The 22,830-nt window shown below is 49.2% G+C and overlaps 2 protein-coding genes across 2 annotated transcripts; both read left to right on the top strand.

The window, feature by feature from the left end:
• The first annotated feature begins 6,803 nt into the window (after window positions 1-6,803).
• On the top strand, window positions 6,804-7,535 carry MIURF (mitochondrial elongation factor 1 upstream open reading frame). The gene is made up of 2 exons (XM_086752643.1): window positions 6,804-6,900; window positions 7,243-7,535. The coding sequence occupies exon 2, from the start codon at window positions 7,269-7,271 to the stop codon at window positions 7,479-7,481; it is 213 nt and encodes a 70-aa protein (XP_086608769.1). The 5' UTR covers window positions 6,804-6,900; window positions 7,243-7,268; the 3' UTR covers window positions 7,482-7,535.
• On the top strand, window positions 7,516-17,109 carry MIEF1 (mitochondrial elongation factor 1). The gene is made up of 5 exons (XM_010120426.2): window positions 7,516-7,654; window positions 8,793-8,941; window positions 9,086-9,266; window positions 11,300-11,562; window positions 12,653-17,109. The coding sequence occupies exons 2-5, from the start codon at window positions 8,798-8,800 to the stop codon at window positions 13,457-13,459; spliced, it is 1,395 nt and encodes a 464-aa protein (XP_010118728.1). The 5' UTR covers window positions 7,516-7,654; window positions 8,793-8,797; the 3' UTR covers window positions 13,460-17,109.
• Window positions 17,110-22,830: the final 5,721 nt, after the last annotated feature.

Genomic DNA, 22,830 nt, shown 5'->3' with positions numbered 1-22,830 from the left:
CGAGGGTCCCTCAAGACATTAGAAGGGATCTTGGTACATGCAGCACACATCCTGGATATGGATATGGAGTCTTAAGCACTGTGTCAAACCAGGAGCACGCGAGCCACCCGACGCCAAACATGGCATGTTTTTTGCGGAGTTTCAGTAGCCCAACAGGCGTTACAGGGGGAGATGCACCATGGAGGGGCTCTGGCATGACCTGCGTGGAAATCAGCTGTTTCCCCCAGGCTCTCACTCTATGTCAGAGGTGCCCAGCATTCATCACGGGCGCCGTGCAACACCGTTTGCTGGGGACCGAGGCTACGGCAGATCCTCTGTCTCCGGCTCGCAGAAGGGCTTGCTGCGGCTGGTTCCTGATCAATGCCTGCAGCAGGTTTGCTGATCGGGGGATGAACGTGCTGTTTCCAAACACCAAGGTGCTTGGAAACAAAGCGACTTCAATATAAACTTAGAACATCATTTAGAGAGCTGGAGAGGGGATACCAAGAGCCTGGCTTGCTGGCTGTTTGTTTTTGTTGCTCGGATACATTTGTTCCTTGTGTAAGGGCACAGCTTAATATGCTGTTTAGCAGGGAGAGTTAATTTTTAATTATTAGTCCAATTTTATATATATATTTTTTTAAAAAAATCTCCCTGCTTTAGCAGCAGGGAGCAGTGAAGCAGTGAAGCAGCCAGGGAGAGAGCCGCCCCAGCCCTGGAGAGCCTCACCAGCAAATGGCTTCATGCTCACGTGCCCCCAGCTGCAGGCACCGGCTGCCCTGCTTTCCAGAGCACCGCGACGGAGAGGATTTGGCGGCCGCCATGGCAGAAGGGAGGCATATTCCTGCTTCTGGCGGTGGCGTGTGTGTCTGGGGCTCATGGGCACGCCCCTACTCCAGCCGTGTCAAAACATCACCTGGGCGCAAGCTTTGCAGGGCTTTGCTCTGTCACTGCAGAACAGCCTCAGAGGTGCTGTGCAAAACTGTCCCATCCAGAGGAAGGGCTCTGGGTCACTGAAGTGAGGGGCTGACGGAAGGGATATAACCCACGGACGCTTGGGAGAAGGGCTTGGCTTGGGGCCAGGCTGCCGCAGGCTTCGCCTTTGTGGCTGCAGCAGGGACAAGCACGTCAGCAAAAGGTGAAAGGATCAGCCTGCTTCAGCTAATGTTTGAGATATTCCTGTGAGCATCTCTGAGAACCCCAAACACAAACCCTTGCTTGGAACTAAAAAAAAATTTGGCTGCCCTGACATTTGCAGCATTTCTGGGTGTGCTTTTTTTTTTTTTTTAAGCAAAGTGAGAAGAGAAAATAGTCCTTACCATATTTTGAAATACATTATAGCTATGTAAGAACACAAATCTTTCAAAGCCCTATCTCTCCTCACCCTGCCAAACGAAACACAAAATAAAACTCCATTGTTTTACTCTTATGTTTCCTGTGCCTTACGGCTTGAACCGTGGATCCTCTTGGCTGAAGTCCATCCCAGTAACGATTTAATTTGGGAACCACACTTCACCTTTCTAAAAATAAGGAAAACTGAGAAGAAGAAGAGCAACTAAGCTGTGCTGAAAAAAAAAAGATCTAAAATGACTTCTCCAGGATCTCAAATTAAAGAAAATATGTTGCCCAGAGAATGTATAAAATCAAATATTCTAAGCCTGCCTCTATGCAGCAAACTCTTTCCTGGCATTTTAGCCTTGTTCTACAGTTTGGACCTTTTCCAAAGGGAAAGTGACAAATCATCAGTCATATCTTCTTTTTTTTTTTTTTTTTTTTTTTTCCCCCTCAGACACTTACTAAGATCCAGGCACACATGCAAAAATAAAAAAATGTAGAAAACATCTACCCACTTCTGTTTGGTTCCCAATGTTTTTAAAGCATTTGACTCAAATTGTTACCCAAGAGTGAACATCAAATTACTGCAAAACCAAAACCAGACAGATTTCCCCAAATGGGACAGAAATAAATCTATCTAAGGATCCATGAGTTAATCGGCCGAGATCTGCAATAGGTGCCTTCACCTAAAAAAAGAACAGAAGCAGCATGAAATGGCAGCTCTGCCCTCTCAGGTTGTATACACGTACATGAGACCAAACCCCCACACAATGCTGGGAGTCCAGCCGCCCCTTAAACAAGCCAAAATACCATGTTCATGCTGGGAGGGCCTCACTGCAAAGCATGCAGTGGACAGAGGGGTACAAAAAGCCTGGGGTTAGTGTGTGCAGCCCTGCTCGGGGCGGGGGCTGGTGCCACCGGCTGCAAGCTCTCAGCTCTCTGCAGACATTTCCAGCGCAGAAAGCTCACAAGGCTGTCAGAGTGATGCAAAACTGCAAGGATAACAGCACTGACAAAAGCAGGGTCTCTGAATGGCTCTGGAAACCTACTGCAGCATGCAGCTGGTGCACAGTGCAAACTGGTGAGGGGAAAAAATCTTACTAGCCAGGAAATTTAAAAAAAAATAAAAAATCCGCAACAAACCCAGCCACAGGGAAATCTGTTTGAAGAAACGTGACTCGTGCTGAGAACATAGGTGCGCACAGACCGATGGCAAAAATACTACAGCAGCATTTTCAATTTGTTAGGTAATAAAACTGAGCCTCCTCAGCGACCACCGGCACCGGCCCTGGCAGCAGCAGCAGCCCCGCATCGCTCAGGCTCGCCACTGCCAGTGCTTGCAGCTCCCTGGGCTGCACGGCTGGAGGCTGAGGAGCTGAAAAGCCCCACCACTTCAGCAGCAGCAGGGCTGGGAACTTTTCCTTTCTTACCCCTGGCAAAAACATACCCCGAGTGGGGCTCCCCAGAGTGGGTAGTTACCTTCTGTTACTAAAATCTGGGATTACCCCTTGGAAGGCAGATGCATACCGGCAGTCTCTCCTCTCTCAGCACCCCTCTTCTTTCCCACACGCACACAGCATCAGAGCTTCTGTGGGTTCAGGGAAAGAAGCCACCTGTGCCACCCTCGGCCTTCCGCCCCTCCTGGCTTATCGCAGCTCAAACGCTCCTGTTATTCCTTGCAATTGCTCGATAAAAGTAAAGAAGTAGAGCTGCAGTGACAGAGAGAGCTGTTGAACCGAGTCAGACTGCCAAAATGCCTCTTGCAAGGTCTATTTACTAGAAGATATTAAAGATATTAAGCTCAAGCTCAGATGGCATTGGTGGGTCACCACCCATCTTCCCTCTCATGTTTTGAGATTGCTTTCTGGCTCCTGGAAGAGGCCAGCCTTCCGTTTCCAAGCGCAGGTTTTTTCCCTGACGCTGCAGAGCCCCTCCAAGATGCCATTTGCAGCTCTGCGGGTCACGTTCACCTCCCTGCTGCCCGGGGAGGTTTTGCTGGCTGGTGGAGGGCAGCATAGAGATGTCTCCCTGGCTGGGAACAGTCCTGCCCTACCGAAATGGGAAGCCCTGGGGATGCTACTTGACTCCCAGGAGCAGAGGCTGCAAGCCAAGCTCGGTGGCAGCGGTTTGCTGCTTTTGGTGGCCATCAAAGCCTGCAACAGTGGCCGCTTGAGTGGGAGGACCGCCTGCAGGCATGAGAAGACCGGCAGAGGAGTGGTGGGTCTGGAGACTCCCAGGGAGGCGGGGGACTGGGGGGAGGGAATGTCTGTGCCTTATTCCGGCTAACAGCACGGGTTATTGTGCCCCATCGCCCATGCTGCCTTTGATATTTCACAAGCTCACTTTGTCATTCGGGGAAACAAAGGTTGCTATTGTTCTCCAGGCGCACAGCAAAGGTGTGCTCCCTCCTCTCTGCCTGCACCTCACCCTGTTGGGGTGAGTGAATTCCCTTTTTTTGCAGGAAGGCAGGCTGGAGGCACAGAGGGCACCCCGTTCCCAGTGGGTCCTTAGGGAAAGAAGCCACCAGGCAACAGGGCTCTGCAGGCAACGAGCCGCTGGGGCCAGGGACCCATCGGGGCAGCAAAATCTTTGGCGCTGCTGGGTGGGTCTTCACCAGCGTGGCTGCGTGTGGCAGGTCAGCAGAGGAGCCAGCCGGGTTGGGAAACACTTGGGGAGGGGGGGATGTTGCTTCACTGTCTCAAGGCTGAGTTCAAGTTTACAACGCCCAGCATATCACCAGAGGTCCGGTGCTCCCACAGCAGCTGAGACAGCATCAGTCACGGGTCACTCTGCCGCTGCGCTCGCCCTTCTCTGTGCAAGACAGAAGGGGCAGGTTGAACAGCTGTGTCTGCGTGGCGTGGGAGTGGGGAGCCCGTGGCAAGCAGTGGGCATGGCGAGCCAGGGAGCAGCTTCCCCAGAGGGGCCAAGGCAGTTTGGAGGTTTGCTGCGTGGCGAGGCCGGAGGAGTTCACAACACGCACACGCAGCTGCTGGTGAGGGGCCCAGGAGCTGGTGTCAAGCCTGGGGGAAAAAAAAAACATAAAAGAAACACTAAAACTGGCACAACCTGAGGGGGCCAGGCTAGGGAGGGGCCGCTTATGGAAGCCCGCAGTCCTTGGCTGCGATGGCGGGAGGTCAGCAAAGAAAGCTCATCGTTGCGCAACCTGATCCGGCCGATCCCGCTTGTAGCGCATCAGGGGTTTGCTGCACGTAGCTGCACCAGTTTTGATCCAGACTTGGGAGTTTGGGGGACAGGGCTCACGAGAGCACCTGCTCAGAAGTGATAGAGCCCTGCTGTGAGGAGTGAAGTATTTCTGTGGATCAACAACCCGAGGAGGAGGCAGGAAGCCGGGAGGAAGGTTCAAAGATCGATTTTCATTCTGGCAGAAGGTTAAGGGTAGGGAATAAGAATGCTGCCTCTGAGGTGCCGGAGAGCTCAGTATAGAAACTGATGATCTGGAAACAAAGATGAGCAATATACCAAACATTTTTAAGAGATGACTCAAAGCTATTGACTCTTGAGGAGATCAGAAAGGGCTGTAAATGTAAATGTGGCAAATGGGCAACAACACGCATTTGCCAAGGCTTAACAGGGCACGTGCGAAGTCAGAAAAGAGAAAACAAATTGCACATAAGAATTACAAAGCTCCAGACAGTCTCTAGCAACTCGGGAAAGGATCTGGATGTCACACAACCCTGTCTCTGTGAGTAGCTGCAGGTTAAAAAAAAAAAAAAAGCACGCACAAAATATTAGCATGCAGAAGGAAGAAGGGGAGAATAATATGGAAAATATGATAATGCTATTATGTAAATCAGTAACGCGGCCTCTCTGGGAATACTGTCTCCAGTTCAAGTAAGCCTTTCTCAGAAGGGGCTGATTAGGGACATGGCAAACTCGCTCACAAAGAGAGATCAAAATGATTGGGGTTGTTTATCTCGGAAAGGAAATGAACAAGAGGAGATTGGCACAGAGCGAGCCAGTCCGGAGCTTCTGGTTTTCTTCCTGCTCAATTCTATCACTGTCATATCTGGTGTCGCTGAGAAGCGTGTGAAGTGATGTGGCTCTCCTCTGTCACACACGGTTTGCTCTTTCTCTCACCCTGTCTCCCATGGGAAGCGCAGCACATGCAGTTATGTTTTACATTTTGGTAGGATCTGGGGAGGAGGAGATGGCTAAGGAGGAGTAATGACTCCCCAGAGTAGGCATATAGTAGAGAAGGTGAGACTGGAAAAGGGAGATTTGCACCTGGACAGAGGGGCGGAAGGTCCTGGCTGCGGGAGGCTTCTTCTGTCTCCTCAGGCCGACCCCGAGGAGGCTGCTAGCTACTGCCCTTCTCCCAGAGCCCTTGAGACTTCCAGACCAGGCCCCGGGGTTCCTCGGAGATAAAAATAAGGAGCTTGAATTTGATAAGTTATCTTGTAAAAAGCATCAGGGTGGCCAGAGGTACCTTCAGACATGTAGCATTAACCTGCTGCCCTCTGCCTACCCCGAAGCACCAAAGAAACCTTCTCTGTTTTCCCCGGCATTACCGTAGGCAGCCAGCATGGACAGCTGGGGACAACTGTGATAGCCTGTGCTGGGGATGTCGACTCGCTGCGGCATGCGGAACTCTCCCCTTTCTCACACGAGAAGCTGTCTGATGGCATTTAGGCGTGTCAAAGCCAGGACAACGAAAGGAAATTCCTGCTAGCCCTCCAGCTGTTCTGGGCCGTGGGGAGCACACTCACAGGCACGAGGAGCCGCTGAGGCCGACAACCCAGCCCATTTCACCACAGCACACGAAGCCCGGGCTGCTACTGAGACCCCTGCATGGCGGAACAAGGCCGGTGTCCCCAGGTGGGTTTGGCGCGGGCGCCCACCCGGCCTCCACGGCAGCGGCAAGCCTAAAGGGGAGGGGAGATGCCCGTCTCCGCTGTGGTGACACCTCAAGCCAAGGTGGGGAGCAGCTGCTCAGCCCCGGGCTGTCCAGGCTCACGCCGGGGTCCCTCCAGGCCGCCCCATCGGGGTCCCACTCACCCCCTGCTCCCCTCAGCGCTTCCCCACAGCCTTTCGGGGTGTCCCCGGCCCCCACCCTGCCCCAGCCTCCTCCCCACCGAGGAAGCCGGCTCTTCCCCGAAGTCGTCACCCCTTGAGGGGCACGGCCTCCTCAAACCAGACCAGCACCGACCGGGCCCAGCCTGTTCCGTCCCAGCACCAACTGGGAGCAACGGGGGGTGGCAGTTCCCCTCCCCGCCGGCAGGGGGCAGCCTCCCGGCGCGGGCGGGCGGCGCGGAGTGTCCCCTCCCGCTCGCCGTAGGGCGGCGGGCGCAGCTCCCGGCCGCCAGGGGGAGACAGCGGCCGCGCCGCCGCCTCCGCGCGGGCGCGCGCCGGCCGGAAGTCCTTCGCCGAAGGGACGGTTTGGGCCCCGGCGAGCGAGCTCTATGATTGGTGGGGGAGCTGGGGTCACGACCCGGAAGCGGATCGGCCATGTTGCCGGGTGACCCCGGGAGCGGCGCCGGGGGGGACGCGGCGGTGGGGTTCGTCGAAGGGAAGCGGCTGCCGTGAGGGACTTGGAGCGCCTTTCCTTCCTCTCCCCGGTCCTGCCTGGTGAGTGCGGTGCGGCCCGGCCCGTCCCTCCGGAGCCTCCGCGGACTCGACCCCGGGCCGGGACCCCGGCGGTGAGCGGGTGCTGCGAGCGGCCCTGGGGTGGCCTCCCGCGGGGAGGGCCGGGCCGCAGGGCCCGCCGGTCCCCCCGCAGCGGGGAGTGCGGCCCTGTACCCTCGGAGGGCCCGTTTTCCCCCATGCGCCGTTAGAGAGGCCGTTCCGTCGCTACCGGGGCCGTGGAGGACTGTGGTCTAGGGGTCAGGCATGGCGGGGAGGCGGCGGCCGGTGCGTCCCCCGGGAAGGGAAAAGCTGACTCGGATCCCACACTTTGTCACCTCTGTCTAGGTCGCTCGTCCGTGCACCCGTCCCCCATGGCAGCCTGGTCCCGGGAGGCTGTCCTGACCCTCTATCGGGCTCTGCTGCGCCAGGGCCGTGGGCTGCGCTACACGGACCAGGATTTCTACCTCGCTTTCGTCCGCCGCGAGTTCCGCAAGAACCGGGAGCTGCAGCGGCTGGAGGACAAGGAAAGAGAGCTGGAGAAGGGGCAAGCTTTCCTGCAGAGCAAGCTTGGGGGCCTGGTTTAGAGATTCCCTGTAGCTCCTTTTGGCCCCATTTATTTCCCTTTTCTTTCCAAAATCTCCTCGCTGGACAAAATAGATGATTGATGCTCCGTGCCCACCACTATCTTGAAGAAGGTGCTTCCACAGGCGCACCAGGAGGGCTCTCCTGTTCTTTTTACAAATGCATTAGGTCACAGGTAGGTCATTTACAATGATATAACAGTGTTTTTCGTGCTACTATTACAGTTAGCTTTGTGAAAGTGCATTTGTTTTCTGCGTAGGGATGAAGAGTGACTGGATTCCTGATTCATCAAGGCAGGAACGTTCCTCCTGAGATTATAGTTTGGCCGTAGAAAAACCTAAGGGCGGTTTTAAGCCACTCAAGTCAGGCAGGCTCTGAAGCTTTGAAATTGACTTAGCAAACGGATCTCAAGTCAGGCTGGAGGAATTTCCTGGTGTTTTCATGTAGGTTCACTGAGGATCCACCTACAGCTACAGCAATGGCGAAATGTGGTTTACACGTGTAGCTGGCCAAATATCAAGGCCAGCTTCAACAGAAATTGGAGGAAACAAAAGTACATGTGCAAGAAAATCGCATTAATTTTTGGGTTATACGTGGCTTGTGCGAGAGTCAAACCCACTAGCCTTGAGAGCAGGAATAAATGTCCAGTGAAAGCAAGGGAGCTGCTCCCTTTGTGGTGTGTTGTGGTCTTGGGTGTCTTTGAAGTACCTGGGACCAGCCATTGTCCAAAAATGCATCTGGGAGTGGATGCTCCGAGACTGCTGGTCAACTCTTGGGAACATTCTGATTTGTGACAGACAGGCAGTTGACCGTCCGAGCATCGCCTTGACTATGAGCAAAGTTACACACATTGGATTAAGAATAAGAAAATCAATTGGCATTAAGAAAGCCATGTTTTGGTTGAGAAGCACAAATTTAAAATACCTGAATGGTCTTTACGTAATATACAGGATTTTGTTGCAAAATATTGCTGAAGTAAATCTTTCTTTTCAAAAAAGCATTAGATGATTGCACAGTTAAGCCTGCTTCAATGATTAGAAGCCTCACGTCAAATTTGGGATGTTTTTCTTGAGGTCATAAACGGAGCTGGATGCAAAGAAATGCTGCCATTGCAGAGCTCTGTCAGTACTACTCTGGCATGTCTGAGAATAAGCAGCTTCTTGAGGGAAGATAATTAAAGAGGCTGCAGGGTTAGGTGGTCCTTTCCTATGGCTCCGTGCTAAGACCTCGAGAGCCGTCAGCGTGGGGTGCAGCAGAAGGGAGTGAACCTTTAGGGCTGCGTGTTTTGATCCGTTTGCTCCTGCTCCTTCCAGGTGAGATGGCAGGCGCTGGGCAGCGCAAAGGGAAAAAAGATGACAATGGCATCGGCACAGCCATCGACTTCGTGCTGTCCAACGCCCGGCTTGTGCTCGGCGTGGGTGGAGCCGCTATGCTGGGCATCGCCACGCTGGCCGTCAAACGGGTGAGCGTGCGGGACGACAGGGTGGGACCCGAGCACAGGGGCACTGGAAGGAAGGAGTGGGAAACAAAAAGAGCCAGGGTGCTGGGTAAAATGCAAACACTGAGCTCTTCACGACTCAAACTGTGCCTGGTGATGTTGCTTTAGATGTACGACCGCGCAATCAGCGCTCCCAGCAGTCCCACTCGCCTGAGCCAGTCGGGAAAGAGAAGCTGGGAAGAACCAAACTGGCTGGGCTCCTCCTCACGCTTACTGACCCAGGACATGAAGACTAACCTCAGCCGCTCCCTGCAGACCCTGCCCACTGATCCTTCGGCCACAGACACGGGTAAGGGGCAGGGTGATGCTCCTGCATTGCAGAATCATCCAGGCCTGTAAACCCTGTATTCATTTAAAGGAACGCAGGAAAGAGAATACTCTGTCTAGCCCAGGATTTTGATGTTTTTGTTTTAAGTAGGTCTACTGGTAACTTCAAGAATTAGCAGTTACGTTGGGAACCGGTGAATAATAGTCACCCATTTGCATTCTTCATTCCTCTCATGATTTCATGGTCTTAAGCTTTTTTCTCCCTCAGTCTTTTCTCTTTCACACTGAATACTTATCTGTGCAATCTTTCCTCAGAAAAAGCCATTCCATTCCTTTGTTGCCTTTCTTTGGACCATTTCAGTTTGTTTGTGTTTTTTTTAAGAGGGGAATATTCAAATTGTGAATGTACTAGCAATTAATAACAGTATTTCCTATATTATTTCTACCATTTTCCTAATAATTTCTGTAACACTGTTTGCCTGTTTAGTGCTGCTTATCACTGAGTTAGTCTTCATCAGGCTATATAAAGTGACCTGCAGTCTTCTTTCTGACTGGAATAATAAGTAAATTAGAGTCCATCCGTGTTTGTTATGTGTTTGCTTCATTTTTCTCATGGGTTTTACTCTCTATCCCTGGTCAATTTGGGAGATTTACACTTGGAGATTTAAAATAAAAATCAGAGACCTTCTTAGACTGAATGACTTTGAATCTGAAAAGCAGCAGTCAAGCTTTAACGTGATTTCCAGATTCTCTGAAGAAAGTCAGCTTCAGGAGGGCAATGGATTTTCTGCTGAGGAAACATTAAATAATTAGACATCTGGGTTAAGTGGGATCTAGATCATTTGCTGGCCTCTCCAAGGATGAGGACTGACGAATAAAACCATTGATGATGGCGTCATAAACTAAAATAATCAATTAAAACTAAAACTTAAGATAGAAGAATAAGTTTTTTCATGACCAGACAATGAAGTCTGTTTCCCTATGGTTTTGAGGGCTGTTTCCTTTTCACACAAGCCCTTAAACCTGTCCAAAAGACCCCAGTGGGACAAGAGACAGCAGCTGCTGAGCTTGGGCAAGGCAGGTCTGTGCTTGGTTAGCCATTCTGCACGTCCTGCGTGGCCAAATGCCTGTTGCCAAAGGAATGTGCAACAGCCGATTGCCTTAGTGGGGCCACTGACTTGGGTGTTTCTCCTGAACCCATTAAGTACCACAGCTCTTCCAGTCATCTCTTGAATCTGTAGTTCTTCCTTAATTCTCATTAATAATTTCTGAAACTCTTGGTCCATGTTAAGAGAAGTCTGAAGAGAGATGGGAGGCATTAACTTACTTCTTTAGGAAACCAGGTCAGAAAAAAATGGGCTTAGGGCATCAGTGCTGGTTCATTGCTTCATAATGCAGACGGCAGCGTAAAGCGTTGTGTTGCTGATATGTGCCTATGAGTGCGCTCTCTGCTCTTCAACCAGTGAAAGTTTGAGGGAGGTTTTCATTGGGGCTATGATGGCCTGAGCTGTGCTGGCCCCAGGATCGGTCAGCTCACCCTCCTGGTAAGTGTTGATCAGACTCCTGACAACCATATCATTTCCAAGTGGCATGATCTCAGATCTCGTACCCTAGTCAGGACTGGGTTTTGCTGATCAATTTGTAGAAATCCTTTATGATGTTAAAGACAAATGAGATCAATCATGTTTTATGCACTGGTCTGACATCATGTTAAAATCTTCTGAACTGGTAGTGGTGCTGAATTTTTGATGAAGTTGAACTGAAGTACTGCCCATGTAGCCATTAAAATTACTTCCTTGTGCACAATGTTGGTTGTGTTCTCGCTAAATTCCAAATCTAGTAACTTGTTTTCATCCCGTTTGATTCTTGTAGTAGTATCTTTTGGAGTTTCGCAGCATCTCCCTTTTGACTGGTACCTGTGTAAAGCGTGCAAAATGTCTGTTGAAAGCTTTTTGAGACCTAGGAGGCTGCATTTTGGTGCTGCAGATTTTCTTCTGCAGAGCAGTTCACAGCGGAACACTGCAGATGATCAACAGTTTTCCTTCTGTCTGGCAGACTTTTTCCGACCCACAAAGCCCAAGCCATCTGCCAAGAGGAGTCAAGCGGAGCTGAAAAAATCCCGCCTTCGTCTGTCTCTGCAAGAAAAGCTCTTTGCTTATTACCGGAGGAAGGTAGCTATCCCAGCGGATGAGCAGGCCCGGGCCAAGCAAGCAGCCGTGGATATCTGTGCTGAGCTGCGCAGCTTCCTGCGTGCCAAGCTGCCGGACATGCCCTTGCGTGACATGTACCTCAGCGGCAGCCTGTATGATGATCTGCAGGTAATTCCTGGGGCCGCGTGACGGGTCATTATTCAGAAGGCTGACTAGGCAGGGACATTTCAGGCTTCCCTGTTGGCGGTGCTGGCTCAGCACAACATTCCTCTGTAATAAGGCTCTTGGTGTCGCCTTTCCCACTGTGGAGCCAGGCGTTGATTTCTGCAATACTGTTTGGACAGGCGTGACCAGGCTGCTCTGGCGTTGTCTGCAAAGCATTTGCTTTTTGCTCTTTTATTTCTCTGGATTATCTCAGCCCTTCTTTCCTTCCCCTCTGACTCTCCCTTTAGCTGTGTTTTTCTTGCTGTTTCTTCAGTAGACCTCTGTTTTCTCTGTGTCCCTTCTGTCTCCTTCCAGATACATGATATTCCCTTAGAACTCCTGTATATTCATGTAGGTCTTCCCTACTCTTTTTTTAATGCATGACAGACCTGGATTGGACAGCAGTCCCTGCTGCGTATCTCCCTGATGGCAAGATGCCCATGGCTATAGTGAGTGATTCAGGGGCACCCTTTTTTGTTTGAGTCAGAGCTCTGGAATGGAGTGTCAAGTGTCCAGTGAAACTTAGATCTGGGGTCTTAATCATGTTGCTGAAAAGGGATCTTTAATGACATTTTTCTGAACAATGTGGCAGACTGGGTGAGGGCAGTACATAGTTGTAGCATGGGGTAATTAAACCGTGGCAACTTAAGGCTGTCTAGAAACGTAATACTCTGCCTCCTCTTTTAAATTATCGTGTGGTGGTGCTGTGTCCTGGGCCAGCTGCATCTCGCATCCAAGGAGTGGACTTAAAGCAATAGCAGGCAAAATTATTCGTCTATATGCAGCCCATGTCAGGTGCTGAAGTATTTAAAGATCTCTGAATAGCATGTACCATGTAAGCCCTGGCTTGGGTTATACCTTGGAGTTATCCCACTGACAATGGGAAATAGTCCTTCAGAATGTCTTTTGACAGAGAATCCTACGCAGAGAGGACAGTGAGACAGCTGAACCCTGTTCCAAGTTCCTTCGAACAGAAGGCTATCTAAAGGTGGTGAATAAAACTGCGTGTGGAGAGAGAAAGCTTGTTCTTACCAACTTTTCTCTCTTGTGAAAGGTAGTGACAGCTGACCACATCCAGCTCATCGTGCCTCTGATGCTGGAGCAGAACCTGTGGTCGTGCATCCCTGGGGAGGACACTATCATGAACATTCCTGGCTTCTACTTGGTGCGTCGGGAAAACCCAGAGTACTTTCCTCGTGGGAGCAGCTACTGGGACCGCTGTGTGGTGGGAGGTTATCTTTCCCCCAGAGCTGTAGCAGACGCCTTTGAGAAAGTTGTAGCTGGCTCCATCAACTGGCCAGCAATTGGGACTCTCTTGGATTATGTGATTCGTCCAGCAGCTCCCCCAGCAGATTTGACGCTGGAAGTCCAGTATGATCCAGAACGGCATCTTTTTATTGACTTCCTACCATCTCTGACACTGGGCGACATCATCCTTGTGGCCAAACCCCATCGACTGGCCCAGAATGACAATCTATGGCGACTTAGCCTGCGGCCAGCAGAAACTGCTCGCCTCCGAGCCCTGGACCAGTGTGATTCTGGCTGCCGTTGCTTGTGCCTGAAGATCTTCAAAGCGATATGCAAGTTAAACCCAGCCCTGGGTCACCTCACTGCCAGCCAGCTCACCAATGTCATCCTGCACCTATCCCAAGAGGAATCTGACTGGTCCCAGGACATGCTGGCTGATCGCTTCTTGCAGGCGCTGAAGGGGCTGATCCGCTACTTGGAGGCAGGTGTCCTCCCCAGTGCTCTGAACCCCAAGGTGAACTTGTTTTCAGAGCTCACTCCCGAAGAAGTGGATGAGTTGGGCTATACCCTCTACAGCTCTCTGTCAGAGCCAGAGGTCTTGCTGCAGACATAATGGGGCCTTACCTAGGGAAATCTCAATAGGGTTTAGCCAGGACGGACTTTGATTACTGTGAAATATGTCTCCTCCACTTCTCTCTCTCTCTCTGTCTCCTTTTTGTTCGTTATTATTTCCTGCAGTAGAGTTGGTGCTCCAGTGAATTTCTTGGTGCTACTGGTCCATTTCCACCATCTCTGCCCGAACAGGTACCCATTGGCCAGGGAAAAGAGGCTAAAACTGCAGCTGTAAGATCTTTGCCTAAATTCTGCTGATGTTTAAGTGTCTACCAAAAAAAAAAAATTAAACCAAACTATGCACTTCTTTCTCCTGTAGTACACTTACTGCAGGGAGTTCGTTTTGGTCTGAAGAAGGTGGAACTGGGCTTGTAAATCCAGCAACGATTTTGGCAGACTTGCGTTGAGGGCCTTTCCCCTAGCCTGACTTGGCCCTATGTTTCTTTTTTTCTGTTCTGCCACGTGGTCTCACTTTTCCTCCTTTTTTTTTTTTTTTTCTTTTTTTAAGTTTTCCTTTTGTTTTGGTTTTTTTTTTTTTTTTGGTCCCTTTGACCCAGTTGTGCAGGGCAGACTGAGTGAGATGTTTTGGATAGGGTTGGCTTTTGTATTCCTGAGTGGAGAATGATTACACTGGCAGTATTTTGGGCTCTAGAGCTTGTAGGAGCCTGCTCTTACGGAGCCTTCTCATCCTTGCAAGCTGAGTTCAGGAGTAAGGGCTGAGGCTTGTCCAGGCTGTTGCCACACAACCTCCAGCATGGGCAATTCTCACTGAAGCTGTCGCAGAGGAGGAAGAAACTTTTGTGGTCTGGCTGTGTGATGGGGCCGAAGGAGCAGGGCTTGCCATTCCTGCCCAGCCAGATCTGCTGAGTGTTGCTGGTGGGAATGGCCCTGGGAATGGAGAACAGGGCGGCTCCTAAGATGTGTCTCTCTGGCCTGAAGGAAAGAGAGGCTGATTATCAGGGAGGGGTGGGAGACACACATGGGAATGGGGATTATTTTTTTCATCTTTTCCCCAGGAGCTTATGGCTCTTCTCGTTTATAGGAGGTGGAAGCAAGACTGCATGCCTCAAAGGGCTTTGTAATAAGCACACGTTAGCCAGATTCTCACCAGCTAGAAGTCTGTGAAGGTGACAGGACTGAACTGCTGTCATCAGCAAGGTTCTGTCCCATACACTGATATTAGGGTATATATGCTGAGCTGGCATTTAGAGATGTGTTGGCTTTGCCATCTGCTCTTAGTGTGTGTTTTAGCCCCCTCCCCGGCCACCTCAGAACTGCGTCTGTCTGTCCCCTTCCTCATTCCCATGCACTGACTTTCCAGTGCTTCCAGTTTACAATTACTCTTAGAAAGCTGGTGAGGGCACACCTTCCCGTTCAGTCTGTTTGGACCTGTTGGTAATGCAGTTCTGCCTACTCGTGTTTATGGCTGCTGCCAGGCTTTTCTCCCTTGGCTGCTCCCCCATCTGCTGCTGGACTGCGGTGTGGGTTTTGGGGGGCAGCTGCTGCACTGTTGGTATCCCCTGCAGTAGCCGTGTGGGCTCTGTGTACTCTGCATTCAGCCTTCTGGCCTCCCATCTTCAGAAAGGGGAGGGAGAGGGTCCTCCTGAGCCTGGGGCTGTCTCTCTCTCAAGAGACCAGTGCAGCTATCCTTACAGAAACATACTTGCCTTTCCCCAGATTTAGCACCCTTTTTCCCCCGCCTTGCTGTCCAGCCTCCCTAGCCAATGGAGAGAGTTACTGCAGCAGCAGAGTTTAGAGGGAGCAGGAATCCTTTTCTCTTCCTTTCCTCTCAGGACTTACTCCCCTTTGACAGAAAAGTTTCAAGGTGAGTTTCAGGAGTGGAACCACAGAGGGGGGTCTTTAGCCCTTGTTTTCTTTTAGAGGCAGTGCCGGGGAGATGAGGGAGGGAGCATCTTTCTCGGACGATCCGTCCATTTTAGCCAATGTGTCAGATAGTATTCCATATACAGTGATAATGCAACATTGCATTTTAAATTATTTAATCCTTAGGGTACTGGTATTTTCTAGACTGCCAGTTGTGTACTTTGAAGTTTATGTGTGTATATAAAGTCTAGTCTATAAAAGGTTAACAGGAATTCTGTTTGTATGATTTTGTGTTTTGTAAGTTTTGCAGCAGTCAGTGTTGGTCAACTGTTGATTGCTGTTCACTCTGGTCCCCAGATTTTTTCCCCTCTTCCTTTCCCTGCCCTCCACTGCCTTTCTGATGTCAGCCTTCCTACCCTAAAAGCAGACAGATAAGACTTGGAAGCCTGTAGGCTACTGGGGGAAATTCCCCTTTCTTCTGATTACTTGAAGGTCAACCAAAATATTAAAATATCGGGGTTGTCAGGAGTTCCCCATATGTTCATTTCTTCAGTGTGATCTCACCCTCACTTGGTGCTGACTTCAGTACCATGATCTTCACGCAGAATTGAGCAGCAACGTGGTTTGGAATGATCAAAACTATAGATACAAAAAAGGTGAGATGTAAGCAGAAGGAAGCCACGGTCTGAGCTGGCTTGAGTTGCCACATACATATCTGTATATAGAAATTTTTACATGAATGCTTTCACTTCTTCCTGGCAACCTAATGAATTAATATTTTATGGCCATTTCTTGCTGCTATTGAGCTCAATTTGTGTATCAAATGGAGACTGAAGCTGCCTTTTTGCCTTTTCTGTAGACTTTGCTCCACTTCACTTGACTCACTTCCATCATTTCTTCCCTTCAGTTTTTTCCCTCCTCGGAGCTAGCCACAAGCCCCTTCACAGGAGGCAAACACTCACTTCCTGCAGGCAGCCACCGCAGCAGGCAATAGCTGCCCTGGCAGTGGCAGTCTCAGCAAAGGCCAAAGATGTAATGGGTCACAGGGACACTGCAACTAGGAGTATTTCAAGAGCAGGGTCAGGCATAAGGGGCAACAGAGGCAGGGAAGAAGGAGCAGGGTGAGTGTGCAGGAAACTTACACTGATTGCTGTACCCTAGTGCTGTACCCAGCTTGTGGGTCAGACTGTTGCGGCGTCTTTTGAACTGGCACCTTTCAGTATTAAAGGCAGTACACGTGTTGAGGTACAGCCTGGAGGGTTGTCTTACCTAGAGGTAGGCTCCTTCCTAGTCAAAGCTGTAGCGCAGAGCAGGAGGACCTAAAGCTGAATGTGAAAAGGGCAGCTCCTGGCCACCTTCCTGGCAGAGCAGCTCAGAGACAAATTGATTGTAAGAGGCCCAGAGCATGCTTCTGGTTGGTTGCTGCCTGGGCTCCAAGAATGCCTCGGTGCATTCTGCTACACCTTAGCTCACGTGAGCTTCCCACGAGATTGTTGTCTTGTTCTCTGTAACCACAGGGCGAGGACCGACTTGCTCAGCAGTGGGGTTTCACTGCTGCTGAGCTCCACCACTAATCCCTCGAGTCAGATGGATTTATTTTCCAGTGTTTAAAAGCAATTATGGAAACCAGAGGCTGCTTTCTGCCTCCTGGCGAGCTGCCGTCAGGGCCCTCACTCTTAACATGTGCGTACTCGCAGTGAGAAGTCAAGAGGTGATGCCCCATCTTTCCCAGGCCTGGAGGCTGTGGATTTGCAAAGGGGAAAGTCTAAGTGCATGGTCTGTGACTGAGTGTGTGAAATTCTGAAATAAAATGACTTTCCACAGTAACCTGATTGTCTCTGGTGTGTTTATAAGCAAAGAAGCACCTCTGCTTTTGTCTTGGTGCATCACCTTTGTGCTGACATAACTCTGCACCACAACCAGTGCTTGGGGACTGACGTGCCCCTTGCTGATTCACTTGCTTTCCCTTTGCAGCTCTGGGTGCTCAGCAACTTGCCTTGAGAGAGCAATCCGCTCGGTACTGCAGCGCGCTGGCTCCTGGCAGCGTTCGCAGCAGTCACAAGATGATGCGTAATTATGGCGCTGTGCCTCCCATCCTTTCTCCGATAGCCCGCGTGCCCGGACAGGCACCTGCCTTTCATGTGGCTCCCCAGACTTCACAGGCTTCCGTCCCTCTTTTAATATTAAACTTTCCTGTGCAGACTCCTCCGTCCTTGCTCAGTCACGTGTTGTTTTTTATGTGCCGATTCTCTCCCTTGCCAAATGCACTCCTCTCTTATCCAAGCATCAGCCTTGAGGCGGTGAGGGAGCCGCTGTGCCGCTGGGCTGTGGCTGGTGTATTGAAGCTCTTTGCAGTAAGACCCCAGTTTTATGTGCCTGCTTGCGAAGGTGGGGCGCAAGTGTTGGATGTGAAGTAAAGAATGAAGCGATGCTGCTTTTGATAGCTCCCAGACTCCTTAATTCTGGGAAGACATGCTATGGTGACAACATTGTCCTGTGAGACTTGTTTTAATGAGGACTCAGCAATTAACATTTAACTATTTTGGAGGATATGTTATGATACAAAGGGAGTCTACATCTTTAGCTTTTTTTTTTTTTTCTGATACTCCTTGCCTGTTTCGTTTTGTTTTTTTTTTTTCCTTTGTTCTGTGGTAGAAACAGATCAGATGAGATCAAGCAGGTTTTGCGTCATATGCAGTCTTACAGGAACAGCTATCACGAGCTGCTCTGTGGGCTCTGTGCCAGGTACTACCCCCTCGTTAATGCCCCTGGAAAGCCTAGAGCTTGCCATACGTGGTTAATGGAGGCAGTGGTTTGCACCACTGCATAAAATCTGTCCTGGCATGAATAGGGAGAAAAGATGAAAAGATATGGATTTGTTTAATGTAAAGAAGAAATAATTAAGGGGAGTCATGGTAATTATTTCAAGTATGGAAAAGGTAGATACAAAGAAGAGGAGCATAAAAGGTTCTCCAGGCTGAAGAGACTCAGCATCTTTTTTTTGTTCTTAGCCTGAGGAACAAACAGCTTGGGAAGAAGGTGAATTTTGGAAAAAGCAAAATATTTTGCATGCTTTGTTATATAAACACAGTCCTGTCCTGGAAATTAATGTAGCTGAGCTTACATTTTACTTATTTATTTTTGCATCCCTTCATTTAAAAAAAATAAATAAATTCCAGCCTAACTATTCTGAGGCTAATCTTAGGCTAGCGGGAGAGAAGGTGACTGTACCCCACATTTGAGATTATCATGCTAAAGTGTTAACTGTATGATAAATGTTTCTTTTTTTCCCCCAACACTTAATCACCTCTGTCTTTTTTTAACATTTATTTTAATATTCTAAACTCCAGAAAAGCTGCAAACAGTTGCTGCTTTTTAAATTTAGTCTCAGGGAAAAAAAGAGGAGCCTCTTCCAAACAAGGAATTTCTCTTCCAGATAAGATAAAATATTTTGGCCCACTACCCACACTAGGTCTGATTCGATGGCTCCAGCACGGTTCACTGAACCTGGGGCTGCATCTTGAAATGTTGGGCTTTATTCACAGATTCTTCCTCCTACCAGTGAAACCCAGTATTGATTTCCAGCCCCAGGAGCACTGCTGCAATCTAGATGCTTGGGGAACTGTTTGAAATATCTGGATTTTACCTTCTTTATCCTTGTCAGGCTGAGTTATGAGGGATACAAGAAATATTCTTCCCCTCTCATTTTTTCTTTCCTTTTTTTTTTCTTTTTAAGATTCAACACCTTCTTACAATAGCTGTCATGTAACAAGTGTGTCCCCTACACAGTCACGGAGAGCACAGTATAAAGGTTTTACTAGCATACTTTAAGAAGGACAGCATCATTCACAAGTCACAGAGCCAGGAATGTGGTGGTGAGCAGGCTAATTATGTAGTATGTGATCCTGTGGAATAAGCTTGCAAATGTGAAGGCAAAACAAGGTGGTCAGACCAACAGGCAAAGCAGGGAAGATCTGAAATCATTCTGTACATAGAAAGCGTTCTTGTCATTTTACGAATAGATGGAGAGTGGGAGATGAGTTTGGCTCACAAAATTCAGACTTTTCATGATCTTAAGCTTTCCTAAGTACTCCCGCAGAAGTTTGTTCTGAACAAAATCACTTTAAACACACTAAACGTCAAATTGATTTTTATTTTGCTGCCCTGGTTCAATATCCTGGCTTTAGTGGCTAAGTAGCTCTTTGATCTGACTATTAACACGCAGTACTAAGCTTCTCGGGGGAAATATATATATCAATTCTAACCACATTCTTCATGAGAAGCCTTCTCCATACAAATAATGGACAAAAGTTGCTCGCTTGAGTTTTCACTTTTGTTTTGGATTTTCTTTTTTTAGGCAACAGTTCCCTCGCTTCAGCGCAAGCCCACCCCTTCCCTGCCTCTCACTGTGGTAGAACTGTCACTGTTCCACAGAAGCACAGGGTGAACACTGTCCCATCAGACATCCCACTACAGTGACCCCAGTCCCGTAAGACTCTCGTCTCATTCTGCTCAGCGTTGCAAAGGACAGAGACTAAACCAGCAACAGACACAAGGGCAGAGATGGCAAGTGATGGGCTGTGTTGCCTCTTTACCTGTCCCACGACAGACATTACTTCAAAATTTGTAATGCCCTGGCAGGCTCCTTACCCCCTTTTAAAGACAAGAAGCAATCATTCCTGAAAGCAATATGGCAGAGAGACATTTTTGCCTTCGAATTCTTTAATTTATTTATCACAGAGGATAGTTACAGCCTTGGACATAATAACTACTGCCACTTATACAGATAATATAATCTGAATTATGTTCAACTCCCTGTTGTTTATAGCAGTGGTGACATGCTGTCAGAGGGCCTGAGATACGCTGAAGCAAAGGTAGTACAAGACACAGTAATCCCACAGGCCACGGAGCTGCAGCTCCCACATTGCTTGTTAGAGAGCATTTTGGCAGGGGTCCCAACTTCCTGGCATTCAAGTGGAGATTAGTTTTTGCTGAGGCAAGCGCGTGACCAAGGCACAAACCTCTTTTCCAAATCACTGCCTGTGGCCATGAGAGAGACAGTGGGAAGCATCTAGCCCAGTGCCTTTTCTTAAACGATGAGCTAGTGATTTAAGTGATTTGGCTTAGGAACCTTCCTCTTCTTTCGTTCTTTTTTTTTTTTCCTAATTTTGTAATTTGTTTTCTTAAGTAAGAAGAGAAAGTTAATAAAAAGCAGAGTGATCCATCTTCAATCCATCACTGCACTGCAAAGGAAGATGCTTGGTGTCACTGGCAGACGGGACTCCCAAGCCTTGTGGCCTGGGACAGACTTCACCCTTTTGTGGTCAGACAGAGCCTGCCCTGCCTAGGGGAGACCTGTATTTCTGGTAAGTGCTCTGCATCCAAATCAGTCCCACTGGGACTGCACGACTAAGGTGAATGGCTCAAATGTTACCTTCCTGAACAGTGCCTACATTGCCTTAGACCCAGAGGAGATGTCTACCATCATCACAATCCCAGGACAAGGCCTCAACAAAGTCTCACCCTCTGAGTGTCAACAGAGCAGGCCAACAGTACCCCCCAACAGAGGTGGGTTGCCACGGCTGGTTCCTCAGACAGACCTGGCTTTAGTCTCAAACCAGCTCTCTCAGCAGTCAAGCATAGAAACCTCCTCCTGTTAAGAGAACTGCAAACCTCCATTTACCAAGCGCCACAGTGATACCAGAAAGAGGGTCAGTGGATTGAGAAGCCACAGCGCCTACTGAATACAATACTTTGGCGATGAAGTCTTCTTTGGGGACTACTATCCAGCTTGCCTATGGCCAATCCCCCTGTAGCGCATCTGAGGAGGCTCTGCTAAGGCCACCCGTAAGCCCATGCACAAGTGCAGGGAGCAGAGCAGTCTCAAAGCCTTCTGAAAGAATGTTCTTCCTGTCTGTTTGCCAAATCTCCTAACACAGAGACCTTAGGAGGGAAAACGACAGTAATTCAGGAAAAAGCTATAAACTCAATGATATCACAACTGCGTCAACATCTGCCAGGAATTTCTCTCTGCTGCTCTGTAAACACGTATGTATTAAGACAGATTGAAGTCTGCTCGTAAATTCCAGCCACTGAGCAGCTGCTGCCTACGAAGAGCGGAGAAATATCACCAAATAATGTCTGCAGTGTTTCTGCCCAGGGACAAGGAGACCTATAGCCTCAACGGTGATATATCCCCAGATGAGTTTCAGAGCTTCATCTGAACTACCTGGTTTCTCTGTGCTCCTGCTGAAGCTGCCTGCCAGCATCAGAGACAAAGAGATCTCACATGCACACAAGATATCCCCGGGATCCTGTTTTATTTCATTGATGGGATATACTCAGTCACAGGCTCTCATCCCGGCCTTATCGAGACACTCTGAAGGAACGTGAAGTTAAAAACAAATCCCCGACAGAGCACACAGAGCATAGTCTGGTATTAGCAGCCGTTCATTGTGCACCCCCCCAACCCCACCCCTGAACAAAGAAGCTGAAATAACTCAAGCTGAAATAACTTTTCCACATGCTTCAGACGAAGCTGCTGGTTTAGATGCCAGGCTCAGGAGAGCAGTGTAATTGCTGTTAGACTGACACAGCAAAGAGTCCTCACTCTGACAAGTCTAAGGGGCACTGAGACAGTGAAAGACAAGTCCAACGAAGTGGCGACGAGCTGTTAACTCACCCACTGGTGTCTGTGGCTGGCTGAGATGCTGCAGTCTCATGATCTGTACCTGCTTGTCAGGCCACAACTCTGGCTAACCTCACACTGCTAGAAAAGAAGGGATGTGCATTGCTGCTCTCCTCTTCCTCCTTTTGCACAGAAAGGCACAAGGCACCTGGCACGTGTGACTCCAGCAGATGCTGACAGCATACAGATACATACATTTTGACAGACACTGAGCACGCAGTCTGCAGCGGGGGTCACATGAAGCACAACCCTGCGAAGAACAGTTGCTGTGGGATACGTTTCTGTTCTTCTATTGCTTGGACAACTGGAAACAGTTTGTGTGCTACACTGCTCCCACATGTGCTAATACACGAGGGATTATTCTTGACCCCCTCAAGTACTTTCATCGTAATAAAGCAAAGCTGGACCATGAGAAAACAAAAAAAAAAAACCCAAATCCACCTATGGCCTGAAGAAAAGTCATATGCACACATATTTTTTGCTAAACATAATTTTCAACCAGTTGTAGCTTTCCTCAGAAAATTCATGCTTGGGCAAGCTACAAGTTAAAACTAACCTCCCTCTTACTAGATTTGCACAATGTTTTTACTTGTGGCAGCTGGCCACAGGCTGGCTGATTCTGTAACTGAGCCTCTGGAGAGCCATAATTTGTGAGCTATCAGCATGTGCTTGGCATGCCCACGTTTGTTCAGTAAAAAAAATGTAGGTGGACGAGCAGGATTGTTTCCATATCTGTCTAAAATAATTGAACTGTAAGTTGCAAAAGTAAATTGCAGATTTAATCCTTTTTTTTTATTAGTCTCATTTCAAATGTCAGTGATATTTACATAACAGGATGGAAACAGAAGACAGTGAGGAGG

Source organism: Chlamydotis macqueenii, chromosome 1 (assembly GCF_036417535.1).
Source record: "Chlamydotis macqueenii isolate bChlMac1 chromosome 1, bChlMac1.mat, whole genome shotgun sequence".
NCBI classification, from domain to species: Eukaryota; Metazoa; Chordata; class Aves; order Otidiformes; family Otididae; genus Chlamydotis; species Chlamydotis macqueenii.
The sequence above is the reverse complement of the archived record's forward strand: the minus strand, read 5'-3'. Positions and strand labels throughout refer to the sequence as shown.